The sequence below is a fragment of the Phaenicophaeus curvirostris genome, chromosome 17, assembly GCF_032191515.1.
Source record: "Phaenicophaeus curvirostris isolate KB17595 chromosome 17, BPBGC_Pcur_1.0, whole genome shotgun sequence".
In the NCBI taxonomy this organism is placed as follows: Eukaryota; Metazoa; Chordata; class Aves; order Cuculiformes; family Cuculidae; genus Phaenicophaeus; species Phaenicophaeus curvirostris.
Genome location: NC_091408.1, coordinates 9269159 through 9284613, shown reverse-complemented (window position 1 = coordinate 9284613; position 15455 = coordinate 9269159). Strand labels below are relative to the sequence as shown.

At 37.8% G+C, this 15455-nt stretch overlaps 2 protein-coding genes across 2 annotated transcripts in view; one reads left to right on the top strand and one right to left on the bottom strand.

Annotated features, from left to right (window-relative positions):
• PPIL2 (peptidylprolyl isomerase like 2) overlaps positions 1-15455 on the top strand; it is a 158047-nt gene that overhangs the window by 24623 nt on the left and 117969 nt on the right. The gene's annotated exons all lie outside the window — the stretch shown is intronic.
• Positions 2022-15201, bottom strand: CDC45 (cell division cycle 45). The gene is made up of 19 exons (XM_069870701.1): positions 15133-15201; positions 13528-13587; positions 13149-13241; positions 12577-12714; positions 11847-11990; positions 10623-10678; positions 9984-10032; positions 9334-9395; positions 8893-8943; positions 8327-8446; positions 7815-7946; positions 7318-7416; positions 6919-7080; positions 6582-6720; positions 6156-6239; positions 4844-4962; positions 4322-4398; positions 3501-3567; positions 2022-2323 (listed from the first exon to the last, which is right to left on the bottom strand). The coding sequence occupies exons 1-18, from the start codon at positions 15181-15183 to the stop codon at positions 3503-3505; spliced, it is 1701 nt and encodes a 566-aa protein (XP_069726802.1). The 5' UTR covers positions 15184-15201; the 3' UTR covers positions 2022-2323; positions 3501-3502.

Below are 15455 nucleotides of genomic sequence, written 5' to 3'. Positions count from 1 at the left end.
GTCGCACAGGCCTAAAAATTTGTCCATTTTTTAAGACATGATAGTCACCTACTATAACAACCACACAACCGCACCACACCACAACTTCCTTCTTCACTGCAAGACAAGATCTGTTATTTATTCCAGCAGCAGGAAAAGGTGGCAGCAGTAGAAGCCAAATGTGCCCTGAAAGTGTGATGGAGTAAATAGATCGAGCTTCAGGAGAGGGACAGGGGATACAATGGCAATAGGAATTGATGAGGCAACATGAAGGGGTTCACACCGAGCTTCTAGTGAGAGGATAGACGAAAACAAAAGGAAAGCCAAAACCTCAGACAAGAAGATAAAGGTAACAGCTTGCAAAAGCATCCGTAACTATTATTCCCCGTATTGAAACCGTAGCACTAAACATAGCTAAAGAGAGCAATAGTAATTAAATGGAGGTGTTACATGCCTGAGCTTTTTCATGCCTTCCTCACATTTCTTTTCGCTGTCCAAAGGATTTGTATATGGAGAAGATGAGGAATTCAGTTGTTTGTTTAGGATTTCCTGATAGACGGACACTGAACCGTGAGTCAGAGATCCAGGATGTGCAAGACCTTTCATACAGTTACTGAGCAAGCAGACTGTATGAGTAAAAATTCCATTTTACCCAGCCCATATAATTCATTCCATACACACGGAGGTGGTCTCTCACACTGAAGCACGTTGTATTTACTGCTACACATACCCATGTATTTTGTTATTTACATCTAGAAGCATGAAATCCCTAAATATATGATAAGGCTGAACTAAAGTTATAGTCATGTAGTGCTGTGGAAAGGGTGGTGATTCTTTAGTGACAGTTTAAGATGAATTTAGGAAATTCACTTGACTCACTCAGCAGTTTGGAACTGAAAGATAAAGTGAAAATACTTAGAAGTATGCTTAAGTGTCCTACATTGTAATCATGGCTTGGCACTGGTATCAGTGTTCAGAAAACAACACAAACTTCTGTGCTTCCATTTCCAGAGAGTTAAAGCACAGTCATCTGCTTCAGAAACATAATAAAATTAGTGCATGCTGGGCACAGGGAAAACCCAAAGTAGCTGGTGAAGGGGAGTATTATTTATTGCCAATACTCCAAGTAAACATGTACACCCAAAAGTCGGATTACATTTTATCTCAGGAAGCACAACTTGTTGGCCATTACACCTTGGTACGGGGTTTTACTCAGATAAGATGACATTTAAAAAATTCAAAATCACTTTTGTTTGAATAAAAATATAGTTTAATTAGCTTTCTGTTGGCTATATTTAAACCCCTTTTAATATTAAATTAACCTGTATTAAAAACCTGTACAAAGTACAATGTAATGATACATAACGTTTACACATTCATTATAATACATGAAAACATTGAAGTCACACAGAAGTCACCAAACATTACAAGACCAACAAGAATTCCAAACATGGATATGTACATTCCCACTCCGTGCACAGCAGGGTAAGTCTAACAAGCAACGCCATTCCACACAACCAAAGTGAAATGAAATCTGTTATGGAAAAGGACTGAGCTAATGTGTCAATATTTATAACGCTACAGTCTAGACACAATTATCAAAGTATTTTAAACCCTTTCCAGGAAAATTATTCCCAAAGCTAAGCTACAAAGAACAATACAGTATCACAATGCATGACTGAAAATGCTTTAATCGACACTGCAATTACCTGGACTTTTCATTTGGTATTTGGCAGTTACTCAGTACTTGGATTTTTAAAAGCCTTCAAATCTTAAAACCTGTCTCACAAAACTTTCAATTAAAGTACAGGACCTCAAACTGGTAGTACTAAAAACTAGTTTCTACATTCTAGAAATTCAAGGAGAGTTTCAAATTGTTTCCTATTAAAAAAAAATAAATAAAAAGCATTCAAGACAATTTTAAAAGAATATTAAGTAATATAATGGCAATATAAATATGGAACTTCTTCAAAATCTATAGATTTTTGTTAGAAGCCAACAACTAAACATCGCAGGAGCATGTCTAATAATAGATATGGCAGATATAGCAGATATGATATATGGCAGATAGAAATCCAGTTAGCAAGTACTCCTAAGTTGGCACCTTTTGCCATTATGAGTCTGTGATCTTCACAAAGAAGCAGTGTCCAGTATCTGTGTGCTAACATTAAAAGCCTCTTGACCTCCCAAGAGGCATAAAAACGATAGTCCAGGCCTGTACCGGTACATCTAAGTTAAAGCAAGACGATACATCACAACTGCAGCACCATGAACTTCGGAGCATCCGAAATAATTTCCGAGCACCTGATCCTCAGCCTCCAGCACAAGGAGCCAAAAAGCACCTCTAGAAGTGTAACAAGAGCAGAAGACAAACTGAAACGATGAATAAGTGTAGAGAAACAAACAAACAGATGAAGCAACTCTGAAACCAGCCACCCAACCACTGCAGGTACTGACACTCTGTTTCAAACTTCTGAGTGAACAGAAAAAAATAAATTGTAGCTTTGATATCCATTGAAAAGAGGTGAGTCCTATTGTCATTTGGCTAGGACTACCAACTGCCACAGGCTGTTGGCAAAGTCCTCACCTTAACTCTTTTGCTTTCCTATATACTACACAGAAAACCTTTCAACGTTACTTCATATGTTAATACTAACCTCCAAATCTTTATCTAGGTGTGAAAAAGCCATGAGGTGCTTTCTGTACTTTCAAACAGTCTCACAGGTTGCTTGAACAGACTTTACAAATTTAGAGTTTGGTTTCTTGCCCAGGAGAAAGCAAGCTAACCCCACCCATCACTGCAGAAAAATGCATACACAAACTGATAATAATAGTTCATCATTGAAAAGCAATGGATATTTGAAGACAGTTGCAACAATTTGATAATCTCATCAGATCTACAGTAAAATCTGTCTTCCCTAAAGTAGCTTTAAAACAGACTTCGAACTGGCGAGATGCTAAATCACAACTGCATGTGAAGCCTTATATCCCCATCATTATTCCAGATAAAAAAACTACACACTAACCTAGGCTACAACCTCAACACGGGTGAAAGAAAAATGCAAATTCTACACTAATGCCAAGGCCACAAATGGCACTGCTCTGGCCAAGATTCCATCCCAAGCTGAAACAAGCCATGGTAATTGAAAGAAAGTCAGTAACAAGTATCACCTACAACCAGCTGATATCTCCATTTCTTTCACAACACGAACAGCTGCTCCATTTCCAGCTCAAGTTAAAAAGCCACAAAAAAAAAAAGGAAAAGCAAAGGAATAGAAGCTTATGGATGACAAAGCAAATAAATCTCTTAAGGAGAAAAACAAAAATTCTGTTTGTACATTGTCTGCCTCCTTCCCAAAAGAAAAGCAACTGCCTCTGTAAGAAATTCTTATCTTCTATTTACATTTTCACTAGAAGTTGCTGCATTTTCTTAGAACATTCTATAGATAACATACAAATATCATTTGGTTACCAACTTGATATGTAATTAATTTTTTAATTAATCCTCTTTAGACTCTTACCATTAGGACAAGAGAGAAATGAGTGCATCCAGAAATTTGCTCCGGTCTTCCATTTTCAATTCAATTACTAAAACATGAAACATTTTATTACAAGATGCAAATAACTGAAAGATATACTAGTTTTCACACTTGAAGAATATTAATTCCAAGTATACTTATTTATATTCTTAATCAACTTTAAGAAGGAGAAAGAGAAGGTATTTATATAGAAAAAATGCAAAGCACTATTTTGCTCTTAGATTTCAGCTAACTCCAGTTTCTAGGTGCTCACTGCATGATGCAACTGCCACTTTTTAAGCCTAGGAATGTTTCTTTGGACGTTCGACACGCAGACATAAGTTTGTATTTTTAGGAACTGCCTCCTTGGTAAGCACATACAAAGACAGGCAGATCCTGTGGCATAAATATCTAAATTTTCAAACAGATAATAAAGAATGCATCTCATAACGTCACTCCCACACCTGGTTTGGCTGCTAAATAGAAAAACCCTCACACAGATAACCTCACAGGTTTTGAGCTGAAGTGCACATATGAAAATCATTAGTCCATGCACAATGCAGATCATGTAGAAAAGATAAGAAAGCTTCTGCTTAGTAGTTTATAATTTCTGCACAAGATAGCACTTAGAAAAATATTGCCAAATAACGTCATTTGTGACTATATTGGATTTGGGAATAGTGTATCCCGTGCAGTCCTGGTCTTTGCACACACACAAAGCAGTGCATCGTCTGCAGTCGCTCTGCGCTATGGGGGCTGTGGGAACACTGTCCCCTACCGGACTGTGGGGTGAAGAAAACAAGCGACCTGCAATCGTTACTCACTTGACATGTCAAAGTGGTTGTGTAGAGTCCTGGAGTTGGTACTGTCAGCAGCTTTCTCAAATGCTCTTCCAAAAAAGCTGGGAGATGAACAGAAATACAAATGAGCATTACAGAAGAGGGTATATTTACTGAGGTAGAAGCATGGAGGTTTTTCTTTGCTGACTGTTGAAAATGTCCTCCAGATGTTTTTCATGTGCCGTGTATGCAACACACTTCGCTTATTTGGGTGCTGGCTTTAAGAAATGATGTCATGGGTCATAGAGTGAACTTATTCCCTCCTTTAAGATAAAGAAAGTTAAGCGGGAGTGAAAAAAAACCCCCAACCCTGCAAGGAAGCTAGAGAACATCTGTATCCTCTCTCCAAGTCTCTTGTGCACATGATATGCAAAAAGCTTGTTTTTAAAGGAGGATGTCAACATATTCAGTGTTAAATAGGTACAGGAAAGATATAATATATTTGCTTCAGAGACAGGAAAAGGCTACAGATAACCTTTAGTATGAACTTTTGAACAATATGCTTACTTCTTTTTGTCAGAGCTTTCTGTCTCCGGAGGAATCCCCACCATGATCACAGTTCCCTGTTCCACATCCATTGGTGCAGCCATTATCAGTGGCAGCAATTTACAGCGCTTGTTTTTAGTCTGGAAGTCAGAAAGCCTTTTTGTTAGACAAAACTCAGGAAACAATTTAGTTTCAGCTCTCCATGTGAGCTACTATTACAACCATTCATCTCAGGATACAGCTATAATGCAGTAACGCAGAAAGATGTTTCTTTACATAATCGCTTAAGTCTCTTCTATCTTACAGTAAAAGTCACTTCAAGGATCAATAAAAAATTCAGTTCTTTTCTGATCTTGCATTTCACAATGACACAGAAATGGTAGAGACAGACAAGATATGATTTACAGTAAAGAAAATGGCTCTTAAAAAAACTAAACCACAACAAGAGAACTGCCTGCATGGGTTTCAAAAACTTGAGCTGGGCTTTATTTTTCACAATAGTAATAGTTTTATTTTGAAACACAATAGATAGAAAACCACAGCCTTCACTAGAAATTATTCCTCTTGTCATATTGTTTTACATCAGTAAAATTTAACATATTTTAGAATTTAATTAAACACACAAAAAAATTCTTAATATTTTAACATTTTAGATCAGTAAATAAAAGAGAAATTTGCTTAAAGTGTTCTGTTCTTAAGGTAAATGTTTTGCAGTGAGTTTTAAAAGAATAAAAATGCTGTCCTGCTCCTAGGGGCAGATTGGTTATGCACTGTGTCTAACCTTCATCCATGGGCAGAGAAATGCAATCTAAAAAGGATGGACCACCATAAATTTCATTTACAAATTAGGAAGTGCTCATCATGAAAACACTCCTCAGTCTTCAAACCTAATTTTTATCTGAATTGTGTAGCTCATGGCATAAAAGACAAACTCGGTGTACTTTCACGTACATTAGTTAAATAAAATCCTCTGATCTTTACAAACAGACACAGAAATCTTTAGAAAACAATTACCAGTCTTGCAATGTTGCTTTGTGTCAGGTACACTTTTCAAAGTACATATTTAGTGATATTCTTCCTTCAAAACTTACAAAATTACACAAAAATTTTAGATTATATCTTAGAAATGTAAATTCTTTCTAATGCCACAAAGTCTCCCAGGCAGACATGTTTCTTAGAGCAGTATTCACAGATGCGTTAAAATTATCCAACCAATTAGCAGACAAGCATTTTTAAGATATTCATATGTTTTTAATAATCAACTGCAAGTATCCGACAGAACAATAACTATTACACAGGCCAGAAGTTAGTCAAAAGCTTTTGATTTACTTACAGAGCAAACAAACGATTTGAGTAAGTTTTTGCTAAGCAGGCACAGAGACACTGGTTTTGAGAACAGTTTCACATCTGGTGTGCCCTAGGAAAAGAATAATAATTTCAATTACAATCCAAGATTATTCTTCCACTTAATTAATTTTAATATCTACTGACAAGTCTAAAAGCTCCGTGTGGCTCAAAGAACACTAACAAGAACCATGACAACACAGGAGTTTGATCTCATCCACTTAACTTTGACCTGAAGCCCTCCCCAACTTGAGAGGGCAGATACTTCCTTTGGGAAGCTCAGAGTAGATGTCAATATTGACCCATGAGAGGACAGCACAGGATAGATAAATAGGTTCTTTCTGATGGAGCTGTTCTTATTCAGTCAAGGAGCTAGGAAAACAGTGTTATTCATCTGTGAAACTGGAATTCTGACCTCCATGAGAGAGCAATAGAGAAAAGGCCCCTGAGAAATGACAAGGTTGGTGCAAATACAGCTGGCTACTGTCTGCTGAATGGCACGAAGCTGCTTTTTGGCTAGGTCCAGTCCTTGGTGCAGTTTGTCCAGGTTACCCCTGCAAGAGAAAGAAAAAGAAACACTGTCATATAAAATTAAAACTTTTCACACAAAAGCGACACCACTCTAAACGCTATTCACAGGGATATTTTGATTCTTCTTCAATGGCTTACGAAGCATCAATGTGTCTTTTACATTCATAACTCATCCTCCACAAATAAAATTGTAAAAGAATGAAGAGGCTTATTTTCAGTACCTGGAGAGACTGTCCAAAGCTTTAATGAAATTAGTTGTTTCAGGCCCCTCTTTCTCTATATTCTCCATGAGAGAAGCTGTTGCATAAACTATGTCACTTGCTGAGAATTTGTTCTTAAAGCCAAAGTGAATGCTGAAGGTCTGAACCCTTAAATCCTTCATTCTGAAAAATGAGATAAAACCAGTAAAGATTATTAGCATTATCAGCATTATTACCAACATTGACCAGCCATCTCCTCACTGTATTAATGTTAAGAACCTGAAGACAAATCATACTCTAACATTTGCAATGAGCCTAATATTACTTTGTCAATCTAAACCCCATATTTTTAAGACAAGATGTTATGCTCTTCATGCCAAAATATTTTCAGACAAGGCATTTGTATTATTAATAATTTACCCAAACTTGTTTGCCGATTCTTCAATCATTTCCCGAAGATTTTCTTTCAAAGCCATGTCCATGGAATGAAACTTCTGTTTCACTTGTTTCAAAGGTAAACTAAAAACAGAAGGAAAAAATACACTGATAGGTATGCCAAAAGAAACAAATATTTTGCCTTTCTTTCTTAAGGCTTTTTCAATATTAGATAATTTAGCAAGTTAAATCTGACTAAGCTTATTTGTGTTCTTCTTTCTTTAGCCATTGAAGAGTGGATGTGAGAAAGCATAGGTTACGTCCTAATCTGCTGTTCCATAAAGGCACACAGCTCAAGCATTCCTCATACAGTAAGACACAAGTTGCACAACTCAACTCAGAAACACTGCAATCTACTTGAAGCCCCACAATCCTATTTAGAAATAAACCAGATGAGTTCTCGCAAGTTATATTGTTGACATTTTCCCATAATTCATTGAAAAACTTATCTTTTAATCAAGACGCAAATTTTTATAACTCACCCCATGTCAGCCAAAAACTCCTGGAGCCTCTTCTGCCCTTGTACAGACCAAAGCTTAAGGCTAGCAGAGGTATATGAAGTGTTACAGAGACTTTCATACAGAGACCAATGCTGATAAAGTGCGAGGCGCAGGCTGAATAGGGATTAAGGAAAATAATTGCAAACACGTACACCATTTGTAGCTACAGATTGTAACAAAAGTGCACAGCTGGCAGGTAAGTCCTCAGTTGCCTTGATATATTGTGTTTCCACACTATGTAAGATACAGTAAGAAGCTGCAGGTGCATGTAATGCAGGATGCCTTGTAACTGACTCTGAAAGTTAAGCTGAATTGAAGCCTCATGAGTTATTGAAAAAGGGGTTCATGGCCAACAAAACATTCAAATTTCCATTTCTTTTAATTCAATTTTCAGCAGCAGAGATGGTGCTGGGATTTTTTTTCCCTAGATAAAACTCAACAAAGGTTCATCAAGTGGACAGAGCTCATTTTCCCCAGATCTCATGCAAGGATACTCATATTCAAATGCTATTCGCATGCAGTCGATTGACAGAGAATTTTCCTCATCTTCATTGCGGTGGTTATGGCGAGACACATGACGCTGTAGGATTCCAATATCAGTCACATACTTCATTCTTAAATAAGAAAAAAGGATTAGAGAAAGAGAAAATCTGAAACTCATTAACTAGAACTGGAAGGAAAGGAAGCTGGAGGATACAGAACACACAGTTTTATTAAAGCAAAAAATAATTGTATCAAGGTTATATTTACATAACCCACTATTAAACACTATTTCTTCCTGGACCAGAAGTGACTTTTAAAATTTTGTGAAAAATAGCTAGTTAAAAATTCTAAATAGTAGAAAAGGAAAATAAACTGTTTTCTGAGGTATGTTCCGATTTTTGCAAGGGATTAAATATATTAATGACTGAATATTATCTTATGTCACTGTTTATTAATTATCTTGTATTATTTTCACTCCTATGCGTTTCCTGATCTCCATTAATTGCTGCTAGTTGCTCCTAAAAAATATTAAAAGATAAATAATTTTTAGAAAAGATAAATTTTAAAAACCACTTACTGAGTGATTTTATCTTGGACCCATTGATCCGTTAGGCCAACAATAGCCCACCTAAAGTTGGGGGAGTGGAGGAAGAAAAAAGGGAAAGAAAGGTTAAAACAAAAAATATTCTAGTACAGTATATTGCCTTTAACCATCTAAGTATGCAACAGAACAAGTCAGAAACACTTTTCACCACTGTACATAGAATAACAAAGCTATATTCTATTATTCCCCTTTTAGCAGCCATACACATATAGTACCATCCTCCTTTTCTTGGCACAAAACCTATTGGTTGCTTGTAATTAATATACACAGACTTATCCCCAGTTCCAGACATGCATCCACCCATGAAATAAAACTGAACTTTGTACTGAAACCAAATAGTTTTGGGAAACCTTGCCTCTCTTTACTATTGGATTAAGCTTCCAGCCTCTATGAATAATTATAATGGAAACATACCACAACATGTCATTCAAGTCTTTCGACATTATCCACGCCAGATCAAACATCACCATCGCAGACTATACGCAGGAAAAGCAAAAAGAGAGGATAAATGAACAGAAAACTCTCACTTCATTAGACAAATTAAATTTGCCAAGTGCTAGCATGTTACTAGAGCTCTAGAAATTACACTCGAGTCTGACAGCCTGGCAGTGTCTTGCCTTCTGACTAAGCAGGAAGAAAAATATCTTGCACTGCTCTGCAAATCTGCACTACATACAGAGCAACACTTAACAGAACTTAAAAATAATCAGTCAGGAGGCCAAATGACGGAAAGCACAGTTTGATGCCCTAAGTGTTATGTTTGAACTATCTTGACACTTTGAGAGGCAAACAAGCTCCCTCCAGGCTAAAGGCCCTGTTTCTCTGATGTTTCTAACTCATAAACAGTAAAACAGAATGTACGCAATCAGAAAATTTTAAATTGCTAAGTCATACTACTTGTACATGTATGGTGTATCTTACATATCACAATAAGATATAAAAATAGCAATACAAAATGATTATTAAATGTATCATATTATTAGATAATTCTAACATTGGATATTGCTCAATTACCTTTATACTGGCACCTTATGTTTTTATGACAAACAAGAGTTTGTACTTACTGAGGTCCCGTGGTATTCATATTGCTCATAATCAAAAAGAATTTCTCGTCTAGAAAAGGAAAAAGAACCCAATCTTTGTTTAAGTCGTGCACTGGTCATTGGACTAAATGAAAAATATAACCCAGGAATTGTGAAATAACATCTAAATGTAATTTTAGCATCTAACAAAAAAAAAATTAAACTTCGGCTAGAGATCCTTTTCCTGCAAGCAAATTAGATTTTTTGTAGCATTGTGGAAAATACACTGAAATGTATTCATAAAGCAAAAAGGAAAAATTTATTAGTTATTCGCATCCCATTTTCTTATCTGATTTGTTCCTGCTCACTCCTATTGAAAACAGAAGTTGTAAAGGAAAACAAAAGCACAAATTTCATTCAAAGATAGACAAGATAAGAATACCAAAGCTACTAAGGAGTGAAGCAGTGCACCTATTGCTACTCGTATTTGAGTTACTATTTACAACTATCCTCCATTTAAGTGTTTCATTTTTTTCCAGTAAATATCACACTTCACTTTCTGAATAAAGTTAGAACTAAAGCAAATCAAGCAGCACCCGATTATGTTTTTGTATTCTCAACAAGATTTTAATCAAAGAATAAGAAAAAGAGACACAAACAACAAAAAAAGTTTAAACACACCTGCGTGCCTCCCATTCTCGCCTTTGTCGTCTTTTCATTGTTCTCTCTATTACATCCTGTAAATTAATTTGGATGTTACAAAGCTAGAAAAACACTCTAGTAGGTTAGCACCTACCCAAATGCTTGAAGGCCTAAGTCTTAATTAAAAAGATTTAAACTAATTCCTCAATAAAAATAAGAAATATTCCCATTAACAACATATAATGGGAAAAGTATCATCATCAAATATATTTCCAAGGAACACACTTTTCTAAAGTCATGGCATTTTTCTGTGCTAGCATTTCTATTGCTCAGCTTCACAAATAAAAGGTCTGGTACACAGGATTTACAACACTGGCAACTTTGCACCCCACCATTTTATAGCATAAAAACAGCGCTGCTGAAAGATGAAGACAACATAACAAATGAAGCTCTGAAAAGGAGGCACTCCCTGTATATTTAAGCTCTATAAAAAGCATCATCGTCTTTAAAACTCAAAGAGATCAAAAAGGCCATTGTGAAATATTTAACAGATTCAAGAATAGCTTCTGGGTATGCTATTTAAAGTTTTCCTGTGAATTTCTGACATCTGCCTTCACTGAGCCCTTTGTACATTAATAGGGAAAAGCGTACAGTGTTAACAGAAAAAGAATATGAAATGTTATCTATGAAATCTGAGAACATCTTTACATTTAGTTGTCTCTTAATATTGCTAGCCTCGTGTCTTTGCTTCCTTGTAAGGTATAAATAAAAAATAGGCTGCAAATTACATATGGCAAATTTAATATTTTTGTGTCTACCGTAATACACTTTAGTTAGTTTACTGCTACAAGAACAGACAAAATGTGTTGCCACATTACTTGTGAGCTTCTATCTTCTCAAACAATTGTTAAAAAAAGTTTGTATCTAAGTAAGTGTTTTTAGTAGACTGAAAAGCCACGAGCACATGATCAAAGAGAGAGAGCTCTTCAGTTCATGGATTACACAAAGACTGTGTTATGCATAATCAATATCAAAATCTTGTTTTTAATAAGGAGAAAATATTTCTGGGCAGTTCAGATAATGTAAACATTTTGTGTATGGTAAACTCTACTGGTTGTAGTAGATAATTTTTAAATCTTACACTTGAATTCGTGATCTAATGGAACAGTTTGTAAGCTCCAGTGTCATTATTATGGCAATATAAAGTATATGTAATAATTGGTTTAGTTTCCTTCTTTTCGCAACAAAGCAGCAGAAACACACCTCCTCAAAACGTCTCCGTTTCTCTGAAGGCTCTGACCCTTCACCTTCATTCTCCGAGTCCTCTTCTTCATCCTCTTCATCTCTGAAGATATCATCATAAGCAGGAACATCGATATCATCATCTTGTTTAACTAACAGCTTAATCTAGTAAGGAAAAAGATGTATTTTATATAAGATATCTTATATAGTGATTAAACAGCATTTCAAATGAAAAATGAGAGTTCTTCAGATACTTAGAAAGTAAAAATTTGTTTTGGTATATCAAAACTATTGCTTTTTAATGCAAAGATCATACTTATTCATACAAAATAAGAGTAAAAACTATTTCTTGGTTACAGCAATATTGAAAGAATTATCATTTTTTATGCTTGCTAAAGCCACGTTGTCAAATAATTTGTACTTGATATTCAAATTGTAGGTGTTGCTAGATGCCAAGAGATAATACAAGCTACATTCTGGAGGCTGTTTTTAACTCTGATGTATAGCAGTTTTATTTATAGCAACAGGATTAATGGGTGCTTACTACTGACACTTATCACACTGCTCAGGGTATATATTTTATTACTGTAAACACATTTTTTTCATGATCATGTACATTACTACTGCAAATATTCACTAATTGTTCCCTGACCTACTAACACTGCAAGTAGTTCAGAAAAACACAGAGAAGTGTTACACCAACCGCCAGGGCACTGTGTGAAAAGGTTTATTATGAAAGAAAAGTGTTTACCTGCGTGTCATTGTAAACATTCACTACATTGATAGGTCTGTGGCTGTCACACACGAAAAAAAAAGTGTCTTCTTCAGGCTGCAAGATCTCCAGAAGGTCAACATTGGCACCACAATTAATAAGAACGAAATATTTGAACTGCAAACAAAAGAAAAACAAACAAACAAACAACCTTTCTTAGCAGGAAATACAACGACTGAAAACAGCTTTGCAAAAAATCCAAGGTGCTCATGATTGCCAAAACTTGTATTTACTTTCTGATATTTGATGTCTCTGAGGGCAAAAAAAAATTATAAGACAAGACACCAAATTCGGGGATGTTGGACACCCAATAGCATCACCTTTCATATCTCGAAATGTGTGCATACATAATTTGAATCTATCAGCACTACAGCACATTAGTTTGAACTGACGTACGAAACTTGACAAGTTTTACATTTATATTAAAATTTAACCGATGTCTTGAGGTGACCAATAGTAATAATTAGTTTAAGAGCTGGCTTTTTAAGTTGGCAACAGGGAAGAGGTACATGTCGATGTAGATGAGCTGCAACTTAAAGTTTCATTTTCACCTGATCTTTATGCTCAAGAAAGGCAGTTTCAAGCTCTTGCCATCCAGATACAGGAACGAGCGTATATTGCACATGATCACATTGAAAGAGAGCCTGAAATGAAGGAAACTGCTATTAGCGAAGGTCAGGGGAAACCACCACAGTGCTGTACCCAACTATAACTCTATTTCATACAAGTCTATATCTTGAAGACATCCCAAGTGACAAATCTACACAAACATTGGGAGCGTGACTTAATTTTTTTCCATTAATTATGACACTGAAAACCGGTAAGTTATAAAAGCAGATTACACCTCCACCCTTTCCCCAGTTCAAACATATTAAAAGGACCCCAGGTATATTTTCTTTTAGCCTCCAGAGATAACGAACAAAGACTTACTTGCAGTATTTTACAAGCACACAATGCATCAACATCTGAAGCAACGAGAAGAAGAACACGCTGCAAAAATAATAGAATAACAGTATTAGTATATTAACAGAGGGGTCAAATCTCACGTGCTTGGACATGAAGTGCATCGATCACTGTGAAATCAGAGTACAGACCATCATAAGGGTAAACCAGGATTGTTTCTGAATGGACACTGCATCCAAAATTTACAGACATGGATGTACAGATTAACAATAAACAGGTCCACATACCCAAAATATGTCAGCTGCTTGGAGGAAATGTGATTATTCAGACTCCTTTGAGCAACACACATTTTTGAAAGGTTAAATCTATTCAGCCCTACAACTGTTTTCATCGCATCTAAAAAGGGCTTATGTTTTCAGCATGGAGTCTGGAACAGTTCTGACTGAAGAAAATCTATAGCAAAAATAGGAGCAAGGCAAGCCCTGAAATAACCATGATTTAGGCAACATAATTTATCTGGGGTTTTTTCAGGGTTTTGTTGTGGGGGGAGGGTGTTGAGATCTGCTGACAGCTGAAGAAGTGAAGTCAAGGGAAATGCCTTCATTTCCACAACCCATAACACAATTTGACAGGTAGAAATACTAAATATCCAACAAAAGCTCCTCTACTTCAGCGTACGCATCCACTCTGCGTAGAGTTAAGCAAACCATGGCTATAAAACAAAAGCAGCCAACTCAACCTGCTACTAGGAGTACCGTGGGAGAAACCTCAGAGACAAGAGTCAGCTTCTGGGTCAGCAAAACAGCTAAAGAGCTACAAAGAAAAGCAAATAGCTCTAAACGTGTCGAGGTTAAGCACAGATCCACAAGCACACTTGAGGCACTCCCAGTGATGGTGGTGGACTGTTAGGATGAGAGGAAACAATCACAAGTTGTGCGAGGGGAGATTTAGATTGGGGATTAGGAAAAATTACTTCATTAAAAGTGGCCAGCATGTCAAGGGAAGTGATTCTGTCTCTCTGCTCTCGTGAGACCTCCACCTGGAGTACTGTGTCCAGTTGTGAAACCCCCAACATAAGAATACGGAGCTGTTAGAACGGGTCCAGAGGGCTGGAGCACCTCCCATAGGAGGCCAGGCTGAAAGAGTTGGGCTTGTTCAGCCTGGAGAAGGCTCGGGAGAGATCTCAGAGCAGCTTCCAGTAGTGAAAAGGGGCTCCAGAAAAGCTGAGGAGGGGCTTTTTACAAGGGTCTCAAGCGACAGGAGGAGGAAGAACGGCTTTACATGGGAGAGGGGAAGATTTAGATTAGACACTAGGAAGAATTTCTTCACGATGAGCGTGGTGAGGCCCTAGAATAGGTTGCCCAGGAAAGTTGTGGCTGCCCCATCCCTGGAGGGGTTCAAGGCCAGGTTAGATGGGCCTTGGGCAGCCTGATCCAGTGAGAGGTGTCCCTGCCCACGGCAGGGGTGGAACTGGATGACCTTTAGGGTCCCTTCCAGCCCAAACCACCCCACGGTACCGATTCTATGAGAAGATTCTCAGGCCCGGGCGCGGTCCCGAGCGCTCGGGAAGGGCCCGGGCGCTCCCGCCGCCGCCGCCCCCCAGCCCCGCTCCCCGCTCCCCGTCCCACACACCTGGGTGACGATCACATCGTAAAACTCGCGGCGGCAGTCGGAGACGAACATGGTGGCGGCGGCTGAGGCGGCGGCCGCTCCCGCTCAAACTGGGCGCCAAACCCGCGCGCCGCTCCCCATTGGCGGCAATGGGAAGCGGCCCCCCCCCCTCCTCCACGGAGCCGATTGGGTGGGCGCGCCCACCGCCCCTCCCTTCTCCGCATCCCATTGGCGGAGACGCGCGTCTCCGCCAATGGGATGCGGAGAAGGGAGGGGCGGTGGGCGCGCCCGACCAATCGCAGCGCTCCTCGACCGGAAGCGCCGCCCCGGCTTGTGTCGCCTTG

Excerpts from the sequence above, each read along its gene's own strand:
- CDC45 (XM_069870701.1), bottom strand. The coding sequence starts at position 15,183 with ATGTTCGTCTCCGACTGCCGCCGCGAGTTTTACGATGTGATCGTCACC. Across the intron at positions 7,947-8,326 it reads CGAATAGCATTTGAATATGA|CCTGCGCCTCGCACTTTATC; the intron begins GTATCCTTGCAT and ends ATCCCTATTCAG. Across the intron at positions 4,399-4,843 it reads GAAAGCTCTGACAAAAAGAA|CTTTTTTGGAAGAGCATTTG; the intron begins GTAAGCATATTG and ends TTCATCTCCCAG.